Genomic DNA, 22,197 nt, shown 5'->3' with positions numbered 1-22,197 from the left:
TATATTGTTTTATATAGACAAGGCTACAAAAGCTTTCTTTCTCTTACGTCTTGGAGGATGCTGGGTACTCCGTAAAGACCATGGGGTATAGACGGGCTCCGCAGGAGACATGGGCACTATAAAGAACTTTTCGTATTGGTGTGCACTGGCTCCTCCCTCTATGCCCCTCCTCCAGACCTCAGTTAGATTCTGTGCCCAGAGGAGACTGGATGCACTACAGGGGAGCTCTACTGAGTATCTCTGATAAAAGAATTTTGTTAGGTTTTTTATTTTCAGGGAGCACTGCTGGCAACAGGCTCCCTGCATCGTGGGACTGAGGAGAGAGAAGCAGACCTACTTAAGTGATAGGCTCTGCTTCTTAGGCTACTGGACACCATTAGCTCCAGAGGGATCGGAACGCAGGTCTCCCCCCGCCGTTCGTCCCAGAGCCGCGCCGCCGTCCTTCTCGCAGAGCCGGAAGATAGAAGCCGGGTGAGTATAAGAAGAAAGAAGACTTCAAAGGCGACAGAAGACTTCAGATCTTCCCTGAGGTAAGTGCGCAGCGGTAACGCTGCGCGCCATTGCTCCCACACATTACACACACTGACAGGCACTGATGGGTGCAGGACGCAGGGGGGGCGCCCTGGGCAGCAATATAAACCTCTGTACTGGCATTTTTAATATATGGGCTGCGGAGGCAATAGATATATACATTCCCCGCCATTATTTGTACATTTGAGCGGGACTGAAGCCTGCCGCTGAGGGGGCGGAGCTTGGTCTCACAGCACTAACCAGCGCCATTTTCTCCACAGTGATCTGCAGAGAAGCTGGCTCCCCGGACTCTCCCCTTTTGGACGGTGATACAGGGCTGAAAAGGGGGGGGGGGGGGGGGGGGGGGCACATGTAGGCGCAGTGAGTGTATATCACAGTTAATATATATAAAAGCGCTTTATCTGGGAATTGGTTCCAGTTGGCGCTGGGTGTGTGCTGGCATACTCTCTCTCTCTGTCTCTCCAAAGGGCCTTGTTGGGGAACTGTCCCCTTATAGATATATCCCTGTGTGTGTGTGGGGGTGTCGGTACGCGTGTGTCGGCATGTCTGAAGCGGAAGGCTCATCCAAGGAGGAGGTGGAGCACGTGATTGTGGTGTCTCCGTCGGCAACGCCGACTCATGATTGGTATGATATGTGGAATATTTTAAATGCAAATGTGACCTTATTACATAAGAGAATGGACAAAGCTGAGTCCAGGGAAACAGCAGGGAGTCAATCCACGGATTTGACTGGGTCACAGGGCCCGTCAGGGTCTCAAAAGCGTCCCCTATCCCAAATAGTAGACACTGATACCGACACGGATTCTGACTCCAGTGTCGACTATGATGAGGCAAGGTTACACCCAAAGGTGGGCAAAAGTATTCATTATACGATTATGGCAATAAAAGATGTTTTGCATATCACAGATGAACCCGCTGTCCCTGACACGAGGGTGCGCATGTATAAGGAAAAGAAACCGGAGGTAACTTTTCCTCCATCTCATGAACTGAACAAATTATTTGAAAAAGCTTGGGAAACTCCAGACAAAAAAAACTGCACATTCCCAAGAGGATCCTTATGGCGTATCCTTTCCCTGCAAAGGACAGGGTACGGTGGGAATCCTCGCCCAGGGTGGACAAGGCTTTAACGCGTCTGTCCAAGAAGGTGGCGCTACCGTCTCCAGACACCGCAGCCCTCAAGGATCCTGCAGATCGTAGACAGGAAACTACCTTAAAATCTATTTATACACATACGGGTGCTTTGCTCAGGCCGGCAATAGCATCAGCATGGGTTTGTAGCGCAGTGGCAGCGTGGACAGATACCTTATTAGCTGACATTGATACCCTGGACAAGGATACCATTTTACTGGCTTTAGGTCACATTAAAGACGCAGTCTTATATATGAGAGCCGCTCAAAGAGATGTGGGGCTGCTTGGTTCCAGAGGCAACGCCATGGCAGTTTCGGCGAGACGAGCTCTGTGGACCCGCCAATGGTCCGGTGATGCCGAATCGAAGAAGCATATGGAGGTTTTACCTTACAAGGGTGAAGTTTTGTTTGGGGATGGTCTCGCACACCTGGTTTCCACAGCTACCGTGGGTAAATCTACATTTTTGCCTTTTGTTCCCCCACAGCAAAAGAAAACTCCACAATATCAGATGCAGTCCTTTCGGTCGCATAAGTCCAGAAGAGGTCGGGGCTCCTCTTTCCTTGCCAGAGGTAAGGGTAGAGGTAAGAGAGCACCTGCTTCGGCTAGTTCCCAGGAGCAGAAGTCCTCCCCGGCTTCTGCTAAATCCACCGCATGACGCTGGGACTCCAGTGAGGGAGTCCGCGCCGGTGGGGGCACGTCTTCGACTCTTCAGCCAGGTCTGGGTTCAGTCAGACGTGGATCCTTGGGCGTTGGAAATTGTATCCCAAGGTTACAAACTGGAGTTCGAAGAGGTGCCCCCTCGCCGATTTTTCAAGTCGGCCTTGCCAGCCTCTTCCCCGGAGAGGGAAGTAGTATTAGATGCAATTCAAAAGCTGTGTCAACAGCAAGTGATTGTCAATGTTCCCCTGGTCCAACAGGGAAAAGGGTACTATTCAACCCTGTTCGTGGTCCCGAAGCCGGATGGTTCGGTCAGACCCATTTTAAATCTAAAATCCCTAAACCTGCCTTTGAAAAAGTTTAAATTCAAGATGGAATCACTCCGGGCTGTGATATCCAGTCTGGAAGGAGGGGATTTTGTGGAGTCACTGGACGTGAAGGAAGACGCCCTAGTGACACCATGGGTGTTTCAGTCGGTCTATGTGTTCTCTCCTCTGCCTCTCATCTCAAAAGTGCTGAGAATCATAAGACGAAAAAGAGTACAGACAATACTCATTGTTCCAGATTGGCCTCGAAGGGCCTGGTATTCGGATCTTCAGGAGATGCTCACAGAAGATCCGTGGCCTCTTCCTCTCAGGGAAGACCTGTTGCAGCAGGGGCCTTGCATGTTCCAAGACTTACCGCGTTTGCGTTTGACGGCATGGCGGTTGAACACCGAATCCTAGCTGAGAAAGGTATTCCAGAGGAAGTTATCCCTACTCTGATAAAGGCTAGGAAGGAGGTAACGGCGAAGCATTATCACCGTATCTGGAGGAAGTATGTATCTTGGTGTGAAACCAAGAATGCTCCTACGGAAGATTTCCATCTGGGCCGTTTTCTCCACTTCCTACAGACAGGAGTGGATATGGGCCTAACGTTAGGCTCCATTAAGGTGCAGATTTCGGCCCTATCTATATTCTTTCAGAAGGAATTGGCTTCTCTCCCAGAAGTCCAGACTTTTGTAAAGGGAGTGCTGCACATCCAGCCTCCTTTTGTGCACCAGTGGCACCATGGGACCTTAACGTGGTGTTACAGTTCCTTATATCACACTGGTTTGAACCCCTTCAAACGGTTGAATTAAAATTTCTCACCTGAAAGGTGGTCATGTTATTAGCCTTGGCATCTGCAAGGCGGGTGTCAGAGTTGGCGGCCTTGTCTCACAAGAGCCCCTACTTGATTTTTCATGTGGATAGAGCGGAATTGAGGACTCGTCCTCAATTTGTGCCTAAGGTGGTTTCTTCATTTCATATGAACCAACCTATTGTGGTACCTGTGGCTACGAGTGACTTGGAGGACTCCAAGTCCCTGGATGTAGTCAGGGCCTTAAAAATCTATGTAGCCAGGATGGCTAGGGTTAGGAAGACAGAGGCTCTGTTTGTCCCGTATGCAGCCAACAAGGTTGGCGCGCCTGCTTCTAAGCAGACTATTGCTCGCTGTATCTGTCACACGATTCAGCAGGCTCATTCTACGGCTGGATTGCCGTTACCAAATTCGGTAAAGGCCCATTCCACTAGGAAGGTGGGCTCTTCTTGGGCGGCTGCCCGAGGCGTCTCGGCATTACAGTTGTGCCGAGCAGCTACTTGGTCGGGTTGAAACACTTTTGCAAAATTCTACAAGTTTGATACCCTGGCTGATGAGGACCTCGCGTTTGCTCAATTGGTGCTGCAGAGTCATCCGCACTCTCCCGCCCGGTTTGGAGCTTTGGTATAAACCCCATGGTCCTTACGGAGTCCCCAGCATCCTCTAGGACGTAAGAGAAAATAAGATTTTAAACCTACCGGTAAATCTTTTTCTCCTAGTCCGTAGAGGATGATGGGCGCCCGTCCCAGTGCGGACTAAATCTGCAAGACTTGTATATAGTTGTTGCTTACATAAGGGTTATGTTACAGTTGAGATTGGTCGTTGACTGATGCTGTTTTTGTTCATACTGTTAACTGGTTGCGTATATTCCAGGTTATACGGTGTGGTTGGTGTGGGCTGGTATGAATCTTGCCCTTAGATTACAAAATCCTTTCCTCATATTGTCCATGTCCTCTGGGCACAGTTTCTCTAACTGAGGTCTGGAGGAGGGGCATAGAGGGAGGAGCCAGTGCACACCCATACTAAAAGTTCTTTATAGTGCCCATGTTTCCTGCAGAGCCCGTCTATACCCCATGGTCCTTACGGAGTCCCCAGCATCCTCTACGGACTAGGAGAAAAAGATTTACCAGTAGGTTTAAAATCTTATTTTATATCTAATGGCAATCGTAGAACTTTTGAAACATAAATTGTGGTGTGGAATCACTCTATACATACAGTACCATCAGATTCCGCTCCTAGAAAAAGTCTTAAGGGGGCAATTCACTTTGTAGCTCAGCAGCAATCTGCCCCCGGCCCCCACACGTGGAATGTGAACAGTGCTGACGTGTGAGCTTTGATTCACTGTCTTCATACTGAAACTTTTGAATCTAGGCAGTATCCTGGCCATAGGAATATTCTATTATATTCTAGGTGACTGTGATTGTTTTGTGCATGCTGTAAACTGCTTTTTAGTATCTGTAAATGCTGTCAATGTGGTTAATATTTAGGTATCCTGCGCTCTCCTAGTATGGATAATGGTGGTGGCAGCAGAGTTGCAGATGAGGCTAAACCCGCAGCCTCACAAGTCAAGAACAGAAGGAAAAGGGTTATGCAACTGCGCCTGAGAATGTATCACTAACGATGTCTAATTCACTGGGTCTATGAATAATGTGACTGTATATCCCAAAATTAGAGAAGAACATTTATTGCAATCTAATAATGTACCAGAAATATCTGAATAAACAAGAAAAGAATATAAATGAAATAAAATACAAAATACAATAAAGGAGAAAGAAAAAAAACTTATTTTTCGTGAACATGCAAAAACACTGTTTTATAAAGTCCAAACTTGGTGCTGCGACGAGCGTGGCGTCCCACTTACTCGTTTTGTACCAAGAATGAAATCACTGTCTATATCTGCATGCAGTTGTAAACATTTGATACAGTCCCAGCCTGGTAATGCTCCAACTTAGTAAATAAGTCTGTTTTGGAAAAAAGTCTGTTTGAAGCAGAACAACTTAGAGGGGATCCTTGGTTCCAGCGGCGTATACAGTGAGCGGGGTACCCCTGGTGGATGAATGGGGGGAAAGGACTCAAAGGGATCGGTATGCTGATCGCTCCGGACCGGCCGCTCTTCTACCTCCGACTGTGCAGCCGGAAAGCGCCTGTTACTACAGACGCCGTCCGTTAGCCAGAACAGAGGGAAGCGGGCCTGTCTCTGCGGGGAAAGTGACACTAGCTTTCAGACCCAGCCGGGACTGTCAGCCGCGCCACTCCCCCTATACATAGCTGTTACCTGCGTCTCCTGAGGTGCTTCCCAGCGTCCGTCTCCACTTTCACTTTCGTTCCTGTGGCTCCTAGTGCTGAATCTTCTTCCTGGTTAGAGGGTTTGCGGTCACGTGACTCCGGGCTCGACTCTTTCCTGTGAACCCCCGGGGTCACTGCTCGTCAAAACGGCTGGGCTGTGATAGATTCCAAATGTCTCTGTGTAGTTGTGCAGTGATGATAATACACACTGCTGCTGTTTGTGCTGTTCCTACGTGTATCGACCCATGTGGGTCTTCGTCAGGGAGTCGTTCTTGGACGTGTGAGCTTTGATTCACTGTCTTCATACTGAAACTTTTGAATCTAGGCAGTATCCTGGCCATAGGAATATTATATTATATTCTAGGTGACTGTGATTGTTTTGTGCATGCTGTAAACGGCTTTTTAGTATCTGTATATGGAAATGCTGTCAATGTGGTTTTCGTACATAAATGACTTAGATTCTTGTTACCTTGATTTCTCGTGAAGAAACCCCCTAAACCCCCTGAATCTCTGCTGTCATGTGTATTCATCATATTGTTTCTTTTTCCACAGAAACTCACTGCTTACCTTGATCTCAGCTTGAACAAGTGCTATGTTATACCATTGAACACCTCGATTGTTATGCCACCAAAGAATTTCTTGGAGCTGCTTATAAACATTAAGGTACTTCTACTGGTTAAGGTTGCGAAGTTGTGCATTATATGAGGATTTATACTACATTACATACAGTTGGCTTTCCAACAAGCTTTATTGCATTGTTATTTTACACTGCCTCTTAGCTTCTTCATAACAGTGAAACGAAGTGGAGTAATTTAAACTTTTTGTTTACTGGTTAAATTAAGAACTTTATTTTTCTTGCTGCAGTATTAGTATTAATGTACATTCTGTCACACTGTCAGTAAGTAACAACACTGTTTACTATAGAGATCGGTGACTGAGCTACGTGCTACAAAGCTGTGTGTTTAATGACCCATGCACCTAGGTGTACCAGGCACAGATGCCTACTTGTACTATAGAGCATTCTACTAAAAATGATATATACATCTTATATAAACAAGTATGTGCTTTTACTGAATTGCCTAGAATTCCTACACTTAATGGTTGTTCAATTGGGTCCTACACAGAGAAATCATGGGCCACTTTAATCCAAACTTTTTTGGTAGGTGAAGTGTGGAAACAAAAAAAAAAAAAAATGATATTTCCAGTTCTGTATTGTCATAAATAAGTGATAGTTTTGTGAATCAGAGTCTGTGGCAGGTAGCGCTCAAGCCTCTGGATGAGACACAGTTGGACCTGCACAGAGTGATTGCAAATAGAAATAAAAATAAAATCATTTGACATTTTATATTGGCAGCATCAGTAGTACTGTTTTTATAAACTGCTGTATGGCTTTAAGAGATATATAGCACCAGCACAGAATGTTCATTCTGTACAATGCTTTGTATTCTAAGTGGAAAAACACAGTGGGGGGAGTTCAGTTAACATTGCAGGGATGTAGCTTCCGGGATAAGTGACTATTGAATTGATTGCATTGTGTCCGTCACTTAACCTTGAACATGCACCTTGTTGCCACTACTTTACCTCCACCAGGTAAAGTGCCATTTCATATGCTGTAACCGCACACGATAACACTGTGATTGGCCCCAGGGCACTAGTTAACGCAGATCTCTCGGGAGGTGCAACCTGCAATTGAATAGCTACGGGCATTTAACCCAGGTATTGCGATTATAATTGAATTCCTCCTTTGGATTGGAAACGATCATTGGATACGATCATTGGATATAAGCAATAAAAGGGAAGTCCAGCTTCAGAGAATTTTCTTTCCCTAGACCACAGGTTCTCAAACTCATTCCTTGGGACCCCAAGCAGCTCACATTTTCCAAGTCGCGTAGCACGTGTACAGATGTAATCATTACTGGCTGACATATTTTAAAACATTGACAGGTGGAGCTAATTATTTGAGTTTGTGAGGAGACCTGGAAAACATGCACTGTGTGGGGTCCTGAGGACCGAGTTTGAGAATCTATGCCCTAGACTGACTTCTTTATTTTCATTGCTCCTCCTGCTGGATTGCAGAGTTTCCTAATAGTGTACATTTCCTTTTTATGATCCATTGTATTAAAATCTTGAATATCAACCTGACTTCAAAGCTAAATGACTAAATCTATATTGGCATGGTGGGTATATTGGATTAAAAACCTGTAGAAAAGTTAATTTAAAATATGTATTTCTCTGACGTCCTAGTGGATGCTGGGACTCCGTAAGGACCATGGGGAATAGCGGCTCCGCAGGAGACAGGGCACAAGAATAAAAGCTTTAGGATCAGGTGGTGTGCACTGGCTCCTCCCCCTATGACCCTCCTCCAAGCCTCAGTTGGATTTTTGTGCCCGAACGAGAAGGGTGCAGGCTAGGTGGCTCTCCTGAGCTGCTTAGAATAAAAGTTTATTTTAGGTTTTTTATTTTCAGTGAGTCCTGCTGGCAACAGGCTCACTGCATCGTGGGACTAAGGGGAGAAGAAACGGACTCACCTGCGTGCAGAGTGGATCGGGTTTCTTAGGCTACTGGACATTAGCTCCAGAGGGACGATCACAGGTTCAGCCTGGATGGGTCCCGGAGCCGCGCCGCCGGCCCCCTTACAGAGCCAGAAGAGCGAAGAGGTCCGGTGAAATCGGCGGCAGAAGACGATCCTGTCTTCAGACTAAGGTAGCGCACAGCACCGCAGCTGTGCGCCATTGCTCTCAGCACACTTCACACTCCGGTCACTGAGGGTGCAAGGCGCTGGGGGGGAGCGCCCTGAGACGCAATATAACAGATGATACCTTAGGTTGGCAAAAGAATACATCACATATAGCTCTTGGGCTATATGGATGTATTTTAACCCCTGCCATTATTACAGAAAAGAGCGGGAGATAAGGACGTCGTGAAGGGGCGGAGCCTATCTCCTCAGCACACAAGCGCCATTTTCCCTCACAGCTCCGCTGGAAGGACGGCTCCCTGACTCTCCCCTGCAGACTTGCTACAGAATCAGGGTAAAAAAGAGAAGGGGGGGCACTATTGGCAGCTAAAACTTATATAAACAGCAGCTATAAGGGAATAACACTTATATAAGGTTATCCCTGTATATATATATAGCGCTTGGTGTGTGCTGGCAGACTCTCCCTCTGTCTCTCCAAAGGGCTTGTAGGGTCCTGTCCTCTATCAGAGCATTCCCGGTGTGTGTGCTGTGTGTCGGTACGTGTGTGTCGACATGTATGAGGAGGAAAATGATGTGGAGGCGGAGCAATTGCCTGGGTTAGTGATGTCACCCCCTAGGGTGTCGACACCTGACTGGATGATCGTATTTAAAGAATTAAGTGATAATGTCAGCACTTTGCAAAAAACGGTTGATGACATGAGACAGCCGGCAAATCAATTAGTGCCTGTCCAGGCGTCTCAGACACCGTCAGGGGCCCTAAAACGCCCGTTACCTCAGTGGGTCGACACAGACCCAGACACAGATACTGAGTCTAGTGTCGACGGTGAGGAGACAAACGTAATGTCCAGTAGGGCCACACGTTACATGATCACGGCAATGAAGGAGGCATTGAACATTTCTGACACTACAAGTACCACAAAGAAGGGTATTATGTGGGGTGTGAAAAAACTACCAATAGTTTTCCCTGAGTCAGATGAGTTAAATGAGGTGTGTGATAAAGCGTGGGTTTCCCCCGACAAAAAACTGCTAATTTCTAAACAATTATTGGCACTATATACTTTCCCGTCAGAGGTTAGGACGCGTTGGGAAACACCCCCTAGAGTAGATAAGGCGCTCACACGTTTATCTAAACAAGTAGCGTTACCGTCTCCTGATACGGCCACCCTCAAGGAACCAGCAGATAGAAGGCTGGAAAATATTCTTAAAAGTATATACACACATACTGGTGTTATACTGCGACCAGCAATCGCTTCAGCCTGGATGTGCAGTGCTGGAGTCGCGTGGTCGGATTCCCTGACTGAAAATATTGATACCCTGGATAGGGACAATATACTGCTAACTATAGAGCATTTGAAGGATGCATTACTATATATGCGTGATGCACAGAGGGATATCTGCACCCTGGCATCAAGAGTAAGTGCTATGTCCATTTCTGCCAGAAGAGCTTTATGGACGCGACAGTGGTCAGGCGATGCTGATTCTAAACGACATATGGAAGTATTGCCGTATAAAGGGGAGGAGTTATTTGGGGCTGGTCTATCGGACCTGGTGGCCACGGCAACGGCTGGAAAATCCACCTTTTTACCCCAGGTCACTTCACATCAGCAGAAAAAGACACCGTCTTTTCAAACTCAGTCCTTTCGTTCCCATAAGTACAAGCGAGCTAAAGGCCATTCCTTCCTGCCCCGGGGCAGAGGAAGGGGAAAAAGACTGCACCATGCAGCCGCTTCCCAGGAGCAGAAGCCCTCCCCTGCTTCTGCCAAGTCTTCAGCATGACGCTGGGGCTTGACAAGCAGACTCAGACATGGTGGGGGCCCGTCTCAAGAATTTCAACGCGCAGTGGGCTCACTCGCAAGTGGACCCCTGGATTCTACAGGTAGTATCGCAGGGGTACAAACTGGAATTCGAGGCGTTTCCCCCTCGCCGGTTCCTGAAGTCTGCTCTACCAAAGTCTCCCTCCGACAGGGAGGCAGTTTTGGAAGCCATTCACAAGCTGTATTCCCAGCAGGTGATAATCAAGGTACCCCTCCTACAACAGGGAAAGGGGTATTATTCCACGCTGTTTGTGGTACCGAAGCCGGACGGCTCGGTGAGACCAATTTTAAATCTGAAATCCTTGAACACTTACATAAAGAGGTTCAAATTCAAGATGGAATCACTCAGAGCGGTGATAGCAAACCTGGAAGAAGGGGACTATTTGGTGTCTCTGGACATCAAGGATGCTTATCTCCACGTCCCAATCTACCCGTCTCACCAAGGGTACCTCAGGTTTGTAGTACAAAACTGTCATTATCAGTTTCAGACGCTGCCGTTTGGGTTGTCCACGGCACCTCGGGTCTTTACCAAGGTAATGGCCGAAATGATGATTCCGAAGAAAAGGCATCTTAATTATCCCTTACTTGGACGATCTCCTGATAAGGGCAAAGTCCAGGGAACAGTTAGAAGTCGGAGTAGCACTATCTCAGGTAGTGTTACGTCAGCACGGGTGGATCCTAAATATTCCAAAATCGCAGCTGATTCCTACGACACGTCTACTGTTCCTAGGAATGATTCTGGACACAGTCCAGAAAAAGGTGTTTCTCCCGGAGGAGAAGGCCAGGGAGTTATCCGAGCTAGTCAGGAACCTCCTAAAACCAGGCCAGGTGTCAGTGCATCAGTGCACGAGGGTCCTGGGAAAAATGGTGGCTTCTTACGAAGCGATTCCATTCGGAAGATTCCATGCAAGAACTTTTCAGTGGGATCTGCTGGACAAATGGTCCGGATCGCATCTTCAGATGCATCAGCGGATAACCCTGTCGCCAAGGACAAGGGTGTCTCTTCTGTGGTGGCTGCAGAGTGCTCATCTACTAGAGGGCCGCAGATTTGGCATTCAGGATTGGATCCTGGTGACCACGGATGCAAGCCTGAGAGGCTGGGGAGCAGTCACACAGGGAAAAAATTTCCAGGGCTTGTGGTCAAGCATGGAAGCATCTCTTCATATAAACATTCTGGAACTAAGGGCCATTTACAATGCCCTAAGTCAAGCGAAACCCCTGCTTCAGGGTCAGGCGGTATTGATCCAATCGGACAACATCACGTCAGTCGCCCACGTAAACAGACAGGGCGGCACGAGAAGCAGGAGGGCAATGGCAGAAGCTGCAAGGATTCTTCGCTGGGCGGAAAATCATGTGATAGCACTGTCAGCAGTGTTCATTCCGGGAGTGGACAACTGGGAAGCAGACTTCCTCAGCAGACACGACCTCCACCCGGGAGAGTGGGGACTTCACCCAGAAGTCTTCCACCTGATAGTAAACCGTTGGGAAGAACCAAAGGTGGACATGATGGCGTCCCGTCTAAACAAAAAACTAGACAGATATTGCGCCAGGTCAAGGGACCCTCAGGCAATAGCGGTGGACGCCCTGGTAACGCCGTGGGTGTACCAGTCAGTGTATGTGTTCCCTCCTCTGCCTCTCATACCGAAGGTACTGAGAATCATAAGAAGGAGAGGAGTAAGAACTATACTCGTGGCTCCGGATTGGCCAAGAAGGACTTGGTACCCGGAACTTCAAGAGATGCTCACGGAAGAACCGTGGCCTCTACCTCTGAGAAAGGACCTGCTCCAGCAGGGGCCTTGTCTGTTCCAAGACTTACCGCGGCTGCGTTTGACGGCATGGCGGTTGAACGCCGGATCCTGAGGGAAAAAGGCATTCCAGATGAAGTCATCCCTACCCTGGTCAAGGCCAGGAAGGACGTAACCGCAAAACATTATCACCGCATTTGGCGAAAATATGTTGCGTGGTGTGAGGCCAAGAAGGCCCCTACAGAGGAATTTCAACTGGGTCGTTTCCTCCATTTCCTGCAAACAGGACTATCTATGGGCCTAAAATTAGGGTCCATTAAGGTTCAAATTTCGGCCCTGTCGATTTTCTTCCAGAAAGAACTGGCTTCAATGCCTGAAGTTCAGACATTTGTAAAAGGGGTACTGCATATACAGCCTCCTTTTGTGCCTCCAGTGGCACCTTGGGATCTCAATGTTGTGTTGAGTTTTCTAAAGTCACATTGGTTTGAACCACTCACCACTGTGGACTTCAAATATCTCACATGGAAGGTGACGATGCTGTTAGCCCTGGCTTCAGCCAGGCGTGTGTCAGAATTGGCGGCTTTATCATATAAAAGTCCTTACTTAATTTTTCATTCTGACAGGGCAGAATTGAGGACTCGTCCTCAATTTCTACCTAAGGTGGTTTTCTGCATTTCACATGAACCAACCTATTGTGGTACCTGCGGCTACTAGGGACTTGGAGGACTCCAAGTTGCTTGACGTTGTCAGGGCCCTGAAAATATATGTTTCCAGGACGGCTGGAGTCAGAAAATCTGACTCGCTGTTTATCCTGTATGCACCCAACAAGCTGGGTGCTCCTGCTTCTAAGCAGACGATTGCTCGTTGGATTTGTAGTACAATTCAGCTTGCACAATCTGTGGCGGGCCTGCCACAGCCAAAATCGGTAAAAGCCCATTCCACAAGGAAAGTGGGCTCATCTTGGGCGGCTGCCCGAGGGGTCTCGGCTTTACAACTTTGCCGAGCAGCTACTTGGTCAGGGGCAAACACGTTTGCAAAATTCTACAAATTTGATACCCTGGCTGAGGAGGACCTGGAGTTCTCTCATTCGGTGCTGCAGAGTCATCCGCACTCTCCCGCCCGTTTGGGAGCTTTGGTATAATCCCCATGGTCCTTACGGAGTCCCAGCATCCACTAGGACGTCAGAGAAAATAAGATTTTACTTACCGATAAATCTATTTCTCGTAGTCCGTAGTGGATGCTGGGCGCCCATCCCAAGTGCGGATTGTCTGCAATACTTGTATATAGTTATTGTTACAAAAATTCGGGTTATTATTGTTGTGAGCCATCTTTTCAGAGGCTCCTTTTCGTTTTATCATACTGTTAACTGGGTTCAGATCACAAGTTGTACGGTGTGATTGGTGTGGCTGGTATGAGTCTTACCCGGGATTCAATATCCTTCCTTATTATGTACGCTCGTCCGGGCACAGTATCCTAACTGAGGCTTGGAGGAGGGTCATAGGGGGAGGAGCCAGTGCACACCACCTGATCCTAAAGCTTTTATTCTTGTGCCCTGTCTCCTGCGGAGCCGCTTTTCCCCATGGTCCTTACGGAGTCCCAGCATCCACTACGGACTACGAGAAATAGATTTATCGGTAAGTAAAATCTTATTTTTTAAGTTTGTTTATGTATATACTTTGTTAGTAAATGTTTTTTCCCTTTTAAAGGCTGGAACATACCTTCCACAGTCCTATTTAATACATGAGCAGATGGTGGTTACTGATCGCATTGAGAATGTAGACCAACTGGGTGTCTTTATCCGCCGCCTTTGTCAGGATAAGGAGACCTACAAACTCCAGCGCAGAGAACCAGTGCGAGGTATGACCAGTATTGCAAGTGCTTGGGTTCTTCTCAGACACTGCCAAAAAAACAGATTCACTTTTTCTTTTTAACGTTCCAATAAGTTACTTGGCGTTCTCCCTGGCCAGAAACGTATCCAAACTATGGCAAAAAGAGCCAATCTTATTACTAGGAATAACCTCCACAGTATTCTATGTCAGGCATTCCCAACCTCGGTCCACAAGGCACATTAACGGTCAAGGGTGGAAATTTACTAAGCTCCTGATTTTGATTCATGATTGAATTTTCATACGAAAATGCAACTCTGAAATTTACTAAACACAAATCTCGGCAGTGTTGGGCCAATTTATATTGAGATACACTGCCGTCCACACAAATACGAATCAATAGACCATCGGTTAAACACTGTTGTTTTTTCACATACACCTCATACAACACAGGAATTTACTAAGGATTCGTATTCTCAATCACTGCTGACAATAGCCAAACCACTGCCGGAAAAGTATGGAATCAGTACATTAATAATACTTTCAGATAGTGCACCTGCTACCTTTTCCCTCTGTACACTATCTCACACTAGCTCAACCTGTAGTAACCAGAGGCACTTAGCATATTCCTGGCCAGGGCTATGAGCTTACCCAGACCTGCTTTTGGCTGACATGTTTGGAGAATCATTCACGGATCTGCCGGAAAAGCATGAAATTCATACAGAAATAGAGCTTTCAAATAGACCTGCTTTTGGCTGGTGTGTTTGGAGAATCATGCAGGGATCATGCTTCTCTGTGTAAATGTGTGTGAAACAGTAAAAAATAAAAAAAATAAAAAATGCGCGTGGGGTCCCCCCTCCTGAGCATAACCAGCCCGGGCTCTCTGAGCCAGTCCTGGTGCTTAAAATACCGGGCAAAAATTGTGTAGGGTCTCCCTGTATTTTAAGCACCAGGCTCTTGGACCGGTCCTGGTGTCAAAAATACGGGGGAAGGGGAAGTGAAGGAAGTAGGGGTCCCCTGAGTTTTTCAAACCAGCACCAGACTCCACTAGTCAAGGAGATAATGCCACAGCTGAGGGACACATTTATACTGGTCCCTGCGGCCATGGCAAGTATCAGCATGTGGGGCATTAAAGGGCCCGTCGATACCTGTAGTTCCACAGTAAAATGGATATTCAAAAATAACACAGGATACACAGACCGTGAAAGTAAAACTTTAATTAACCATACATGCACACTTACACACACACATATACTTACCTAGTGTCCCATGGAGCCCCTCGGACCCCTTGTCCACGTAGAATCCACGGGGTACCTGTAAATTAAAAAAATGATACTCGTTTAATCCTGTGTAGATTGGTCCTCTTCATTCCATGGCAGCAGCTCCTGATTGGCTGGGGGTCCCTCGAGAGACATTAGTCACGTGGATGGACACCATTTGCGTAGTAGAGTGTAAACATACACTTCTACATGGCTGCTGGATCGGGATGCTTGCGTGTTTATTTTTTTGTAACCCCTGGGATGCTTTACACATTGAAGCCCTGCACGGATTTTACTGATCCAGACGGGCTTCATTGTGTCATGTCCGGCAGTGTTTTACTAATATCTCCCATAAAACAATGCCCGACAATACAAAGGACATCGTCATCTGTAAAGTCGAATTGAAAAAAACATTGTAGTTGAGTAAATTATCGTGTCTCACCCCCATAAAAAAAAAGTTGCCATCCCAAACTGCTGATGTCAGCGGAGCTTAATCTCGCCTGAATTCAGCAGCAACACGACTGATAGTAAGATTACCCCATGGTTTTAGTGATATCCATGCTTGAGCACAAGTGACTTAATTAGTACCTCAGGTATTTTGATTTAACTAGCTGTGCTGAAGCCTGGATATCACTAAAACCTGGACTGTAAAGCTGAGCATACACCATACTGTTATCTGGCAATTAATCTGCCAGATCTGTCTGATTGGAATGGAAATCTGTTAATGGATGAAAGCAAATGATAATCCACCATTTGCTCCTAAACACTGAAAAATGGACAAAAATCTGTCATTCAGACAATTTGGTGAAACAGGTGTGGTATGGCTGACCGGCGGGCGGTCAGCATACCGACGCCGGAAATCCCAGCGCGGGGGGAGGGGCGAATGCAGCAAGCCCCTTGCGGGCTCGGTGGCGACCTGCGGTCGCCACGGATCCTATTCGCTTTCTGTGGGTGTCGTGGACACCCACGAGTGGGAATAGTCCCTGTTGATCAGCATGCCGACCGTCAGGAGAGTGAGGGGGCGGGATGTTGGTGGAGGTCATGTGACCGTCGGTCTCCTGACCGCCGGTCACATGAATACATCCCGGTGAAACCACGGGTTTACACAATTTGTATGAACACTAGTTTTCTCTTACGTCCTAGAGGATGCTGGGGTCCACTTAAGTACCATGGGGTATAGACTGTTCTGCAGGAGCCATGGCCACTTTAAGACTTTTCAAGGGTGTGAACTGGCTCCTCCCTCTATGCCCCTCCTCCAGACCTCAGTATAGGAACTGTCCCCAGAGAGACAGACATTTCGAGGAACCGTCTATACCCCATGGTACTGAAGTGGACCCCAGCATCCTCTGCGGACTAGGAGAAAAGGATTTACCGGTAGGTATTAAAATCCTATTTATGTCCATTTTCCACTGTTTGGGAGCAAATGGTCTGTGTCATTTGCTCTCATCCATTACCAGATTTTCATTCCAACCAGCCAGATAATTGTATGGTGTGTGCCTTGTGGACCAAGGTTGGGCTATTGTCGCGCTGATGCGCCCTTAATTGAATTCTCCCCTTAGACCCCCCAAACAGATGGAAACGTCTACTTTCCTTCGCCTCCTTACATGTTTATTGTCTAGTAACCTGTTTGTTTATTTTAGAAAAAAACTTTTCAGTAAAGGTCCGTAGACATTAGACCATGTCGCCCTATGAGTGACGTCGTCTAATGTTTCCCCAGCCGGTCGGCGGCCAACTGTACACACTGAGCGATATGACTGCTCACATCGCTCAGTGACGTCACGCCTCCGCCAGCCGTGCATGCAGGTCCTGGACGACAGTCCAGATCCTGCATGCGTGCACTGCCGAGAGCGACGATTGTTGCCGTCCCGCGGGGCCACGCATCGGTCATCGCTGGTGGCATACCACACTTGCCAATAAAATGAGCGACGTCGCTCAGGGAGGGGGAAAATGAGCGACGTCGCTCATTTTATCAGCAAGTGTGTATGGGCCTTTAAACCTTTACTATTGTGTTTTTGATTAGTACACTGGACTTGTATATGTTTGTGTTATTTTGTTTGTTTTTTTAATAAAGAATATAAAAAAAAGTCACAAGCTTATATATAAATATAATATGTTTTTATTTCCTTACAGGAAAGCAAAAACGAGAAGCCGGGCAGTGCTCAGACATTTTTCACTTTGAAAACGTGTATGCGGTGAAGACAACAATTTGCGCCTTTTAAAGGAGTCCTGTGAATACATTGTCAGCCATTTATCAACAGTATAGCCCTGCCCTTTTGTTGTGTGTAGTCATTATTTTAAGGAAGGGTTTTGTTATTAGTGGCCAGACCTTTGCACAACATATTCACTTTTGATCTCAGTTGATTTTAATCATTTGTTTTAGTTTGTTGTTGTTGGTTTTTTTTTTTTAATCTTCTGCCTTCATATTTCAGCTACTAAGTATGGTATTTTATATTTATAACATAAGGAATTAGTCCTTTAATAAGAAAAGTATGACCAACTTTCATTCCTGCTGATTTAGTGTATAGCTTTTTAAACCTGTATACATGGAAATGTCACTGCATTTATGTACTGTACTATTACACCATGATCCCCCCCCCCCCAGTTAAACAAGCTAAACAAAGTATTTGCACTCATTTGCATTTGAAAGCCTGTTTAATAGTGCATGTTCCGGCACCTAAAATATCTAATCTAGTACTTTAGGAACCACTGTAAACAGGTTTTCAGAAGAACTCAGGACTGAATCTAGACTGTCATCGCTAGAACAATAAGGATAAAGAAAATCCTAGTTCTTTTTCAAACCTGGGGCATGGTGGCTATCTTGAACCATATCTCCCAGTTGACAGTGCTTGCTGTAGCTTGGAATTTATTAGCTTTACACCTATAGGCTGCCTCACTGTTCTCCATACATATTTTCACCATTAAGAGAAGATGGCAGTGGAAGAGAGCAGAGTGTAGGAGATTCACTGCAGCATCAGAAACAAGACTTTGTGATGTAACAATGACACCTACTGAGTCTTTTGTTAATCCTTAGTTATAAACAAAGGTTATAAATAAGCCTACTATTTCAGACAGGTTACTTAGCATTTACATTTAGTTTCGCTGCTAAATTGTGCATTTGTGAAAGTCTATATAAACGTTTTATGAGCTGTCTATAATAGCTGGGCATATACTGCAGAGGGCATCCCTGCAGAATGTATCTTTTCACATAGTTTGATTAACCCTTTGGCGTGCAGAGCACATATATTATAGAGATCATGGTGGGTGACTCTCACTTATCATACAGACTTACGTGTTTGTTTTTGAGGATTTTTGTTTAACATTTAAATATGATATGGGATCCATAGCACTTATGTTTTCACTGGATATTACATTGCATGTAAATATTTAGGACTCTGTCCCTCTACAGATAGGCACAAAATGTAGTTTTGGGAGCATCTGTGTACATACATACATACATGCATTCGGGTATATATTCTGGATATAGGGCCTAATTCTGAGTTGATCGCAGCAGCAAGTTTGTTAGCAATTGGGAAAAACCATGTGCACTGCAGGGGGGATAAATATAAAACGTGCAGAGAGAGTTAGATTTGGGTGGGGTGTATTCAAACTGAAATCTTAATTGCAGTGTAAAAATAAAGCAGCCAGTATTTACCCTGCACAGAAACAATATAACCCACCCAAATCTAACTCTCTCTGCAAATGTTATATCTGCCCCCCCTGCAGTGCACATGGTTTTGCCCAATTGCTAACAAACTTAATGCTGCGATCAACTCAGAATTACCCCCATAGTATCTACAAATAAACATGAAGGAATATCTTCATGTGGGTAAGTATCCTGACCTTCAGCTCTATTCCATTGAGGATAAATATTTGCAGCTGTGCATTTCCAACTACTAAAAATGAAATCCTTTGTTTAAAACTTTTTTCTTAAATCTGTTTTTAACTTTAACTCTGGTTAATGGTTTGGTATGCCCTCTTAATATTAAAACAGGAGTGTCAATAAACAACTAGATGGTAACATGTGTTACTAATTTGTATATAATCGTACTTGTAAAAGAATAAAGCTTAAATCACCTGTTTAATTGGTGCCTTTTTTTTCTTGTTTTATTTTGGATTCATGTTTCAGACGGTGGCAATCATAAGTGCCCGTTGGGATCCCGGCGGTCACAATGCCGACTCCAGGATCCCTACAGGCGGTGAAATGCAGACGGCGGGATACCGGCTCCACAGGTTTTTCTCCCACGACACCCATAGAGGGAGAATTATAGGATTTTAATTACCTACCGGTAAATCCTTTTCTCGTAGTCCGTAGAGGATGCTGGGGTCCATGTTAGTTACCATGGGGTATAGATGGGTCCCCCAGGAGCCATTGGCACTTTAAGAGTTTTAACAGTATGGGCTGGCTCCTTCCTCTATGCCCCTCCTACCAGACACAGTATAGAAACTGTGCCCGAGGAGATGACATACTTCGAGAGAAGGAAATACACAGATAGTTGCGAGATTCATACCAGCCCACACAACAAGGCAAATCCGGCCAACATGCTGGAAAACTCAGCAACAGCTGAAACAGTACTGAAACAGTAAAGAACGCAGAACTTACCTAGAAACCAGGCAGTACTGAACCAAACAACCACTGCAGGATAAAGAAGCGCTGGGCGGGCACCCAGCATCCTCTACGAGAAAAGGATTTACCGTTAGGTAATTAAAATCCTATTTTCTCTTACGTCCTAGAGGATGCTGGGGTCCATATTAGTACCATGGGGATGTACCAAAGCTCCCAGAACGGGAGGGAGAGCGCGCAGGCTCCTGCAGAACTGCTTGACCAAACTTCAGGTCATCAGAGGCCAAAGTACTGAACTTGTAAAACTTAGCAAACGTGTTCGATCTAGACCAAGTAGCTACTCGGCAAAGCTGTAGAGCCGAGACACCCCGGGCAGCCGCCCAGGAAGAACACACCTTACGAGTAGAGTGGGCCTCAACAGATTTTGGACACGGCAATCCTGCCGTAGAATATGCATGCTGGATGGTGAACCTGATCCAGCGGGAAATCGACTGCTTAGAAGCAGGACACCCAGTTTTCTTGGGATCATAGCGGACAAACAGAGTCAGATTTTCTGTGACGTGCTGTCCTCTTCACATAAATCTTCAAAGCCCTCACAAAATCCAAGGCCTTTGAAGCAATTGAGGAGTCAGTAGCCACTGGCACCACAATAGGTTGGTTGATATGAAAAGCCGACACAACCTTAGGAAAGAACTGTTGACAAGTCCTGAGTTCCGCCCTATCTTCATGGAAGACCAGATAGGGACTTTTAGAGGACAAAGCCCCCAATTCCGACACACGTCGAGCCGAAGCCAAGGCCAACAAAGTTACCGCCTTCCACGTGAGAAACTTGATTTCAGCCTCCTGTAGAGGCTCAAACCAATCCGATTGCAGGAACTGTACCACATCAAGATCCCAGGGTGCCATTGGTGCCACAAAGGGAGGCTGGATGTGCAGAACCCCTTTCTAAAAGGTCTGAACCTCAGGGAAGACAGCCAATTGTTTCTGGAAGAAAATGGACAAAGCTGAGATCTGGACCTTGATGGAGCCCAATCTCAGGCCCATATCCACACCTGCTTGCAGGAAAAGGAGAAAACGTCCAAGTTGAAACGCCACCGGAGGAAATTTCTTGGATTCACACCAAGATGCATATTTTTTCCAAATTCGATGGTAATGTTTAGACGTTACCCCCTTCCTAGCCTGTATCAGAGTAGGAATAACCTCGCTCGGAATACCCTTCCGAGCTAAGATCTGGCGCTCAACCGCCATGCGTCAAACGAAGCCGCGGTAAGTCTTGATAATCGAACGGCCCCTGCAGTAGAAGATCCTCTCGAAGAATTAGGGGCCTTGGATCGTCTAGCAGTAGATCCGCGTACCAAGCCCTCCGTGGTCTGGAGCAATGAGGATTGCCAGAACTTTTGTTCTTTTTACAAGTTGTAGAACTCTTGGAATTAGAGGAAGTAGAGGGAATACATACACTGACGTGAACCCCCACGGCGTTACTAGTGCGTCCACCGTCACTGCCTGTGGGTCCCTCGACTTGGAACAGTACCTCCACAGCTTCTTGTTGAGGCGGGAGGCCATCATGTCTATGTGAGGAACCCCCCACCAACTGGTTACCTCCTCGAACACCTCCGGGTGGAGGCCCCACTCTCCTGGATGGAGATCGTGTCTGCTGAGGAAGTCCGCTTCCAAGTTGTCTACTCCCGAAATGAAGATTGCTGACATCGCTACAGCGTGCCTTTCTGCCCAGAGGAGGATTTTTGTCACCTCCGACATTGCAGCCCTGCTCTTCGTTCCACCTTGTTGGTTTATGTAGGCCACTGTGGTCACGTTGTCCAACTGCACCTGAACAGACCCTATCCTGTAGAAGGTGTGCTGCTTGAAGAAGGCCGTTGTATACGGCTCTTAGCTCCAGGATGTTTATTGGAAGAAGGGACTCCTGACTCGACCACCTTCCTTGTAAGGTTTCCCCTTGAGCGACTGCTCCCCAACCTCTTAGACTTGCATCTGTGGTTAGAAGGATCCAGTCCTGAACTCCGAACCCTCGGCCCTCCAGAAGGTGTAGTAGTTGTAGCCACCAGAAGAGCGAAATCTTGGCTTTCGGAGACAGACGTATCCTCTGGTGCATGTGTAGGTGAGATCCCGACCACTGGTCCAAGAGATCCAGTTGAAAGGAGCGAGCATGAAACCTTCCGTACTGCAGAGCCTCGTAGGAGGCACCCATCTTCCCCCAGAAGGCGGATACACTGATGAACCGACACCCTGGCAGGCTTCAAGACATCCCGAACCATGGTTTGAATCACCAACGCTTTCTCCACCGGTAGAAACACCCTCTGGACCTCAGTGTCGAGGATCATCCACAGGAAAGACAGCCTCCTTGTCGGCTCCAGATGAGACTTTGGAAGGTTCAAAATCCAACCGTGCTCCTTGAGCAGATGCTTCTTGAGAGCAATGGATCTTAATAACTTCTCCTTGGACGACGCCTTGATCAGCAGATCGTCCAGATACGGAATTATGTTCACCCCCTGCTTGCGGAGGAGAACCATCATCTCTGCCATCACCTTGGTGAAGACCCTCGGTGCCGTGGAGAGACC

The 22,197-nt window shown here is 46.7% G+C and overlaps 1 protein-coding gene across 3 annotated transcripts in view; it reads left to right on the top strand.

The window, feature by feature from the left end:
• The window catches only part of ITM2B (integral membrane protein 2B), a 153,909-nt gene extending 134,767 nt beyond the window's left edge, over positions 1-19,142 (top strand). For all 3 annotated transcript variants that reach the window (XM_063952793.1, XM_063952792.1, XM_063952794.1), the window contains 3 exons: positions 6,274-6,384; positions 13,682-13,832; positions 17,191-19,142. In XM_063952793.1, the coding sequence (XP_063808863.1) occupies positions 6,274-6,384; positions 13,682-13,832; positions 17,191-17,279 (351 nt within the window). In that variant the 3' untranslated portion in view covers positions 17,280-19,142. The remainder of the gene's footprint in view (positions 1-6,273; positions 6,385-13,681; positions 13,833-17,190) is intronic.
• Positions 19,143-22,197: the final 3,055 nt, after the last annotated feature.

The sequence above is a fragment of the Pseudophryne corroboree genome, chromosome 2 (assembly GCF_028390025.1).
Source record: "Pseudophryne corroboree isolate aPseCor3 chromosome 2, aPseCor3.hap2, whole genome shotgun sequence".
NCBI lineage: Eukaryota > Metazoa > Chordata > Amphibia > Anura > Myobatrachidae > Pseudophryne > Pseudophryne corroboree.
Note: the sequence above shows the minus strand (reverse complement) of the source record. Positions and strands in the feature narration are given on the sequence as shown.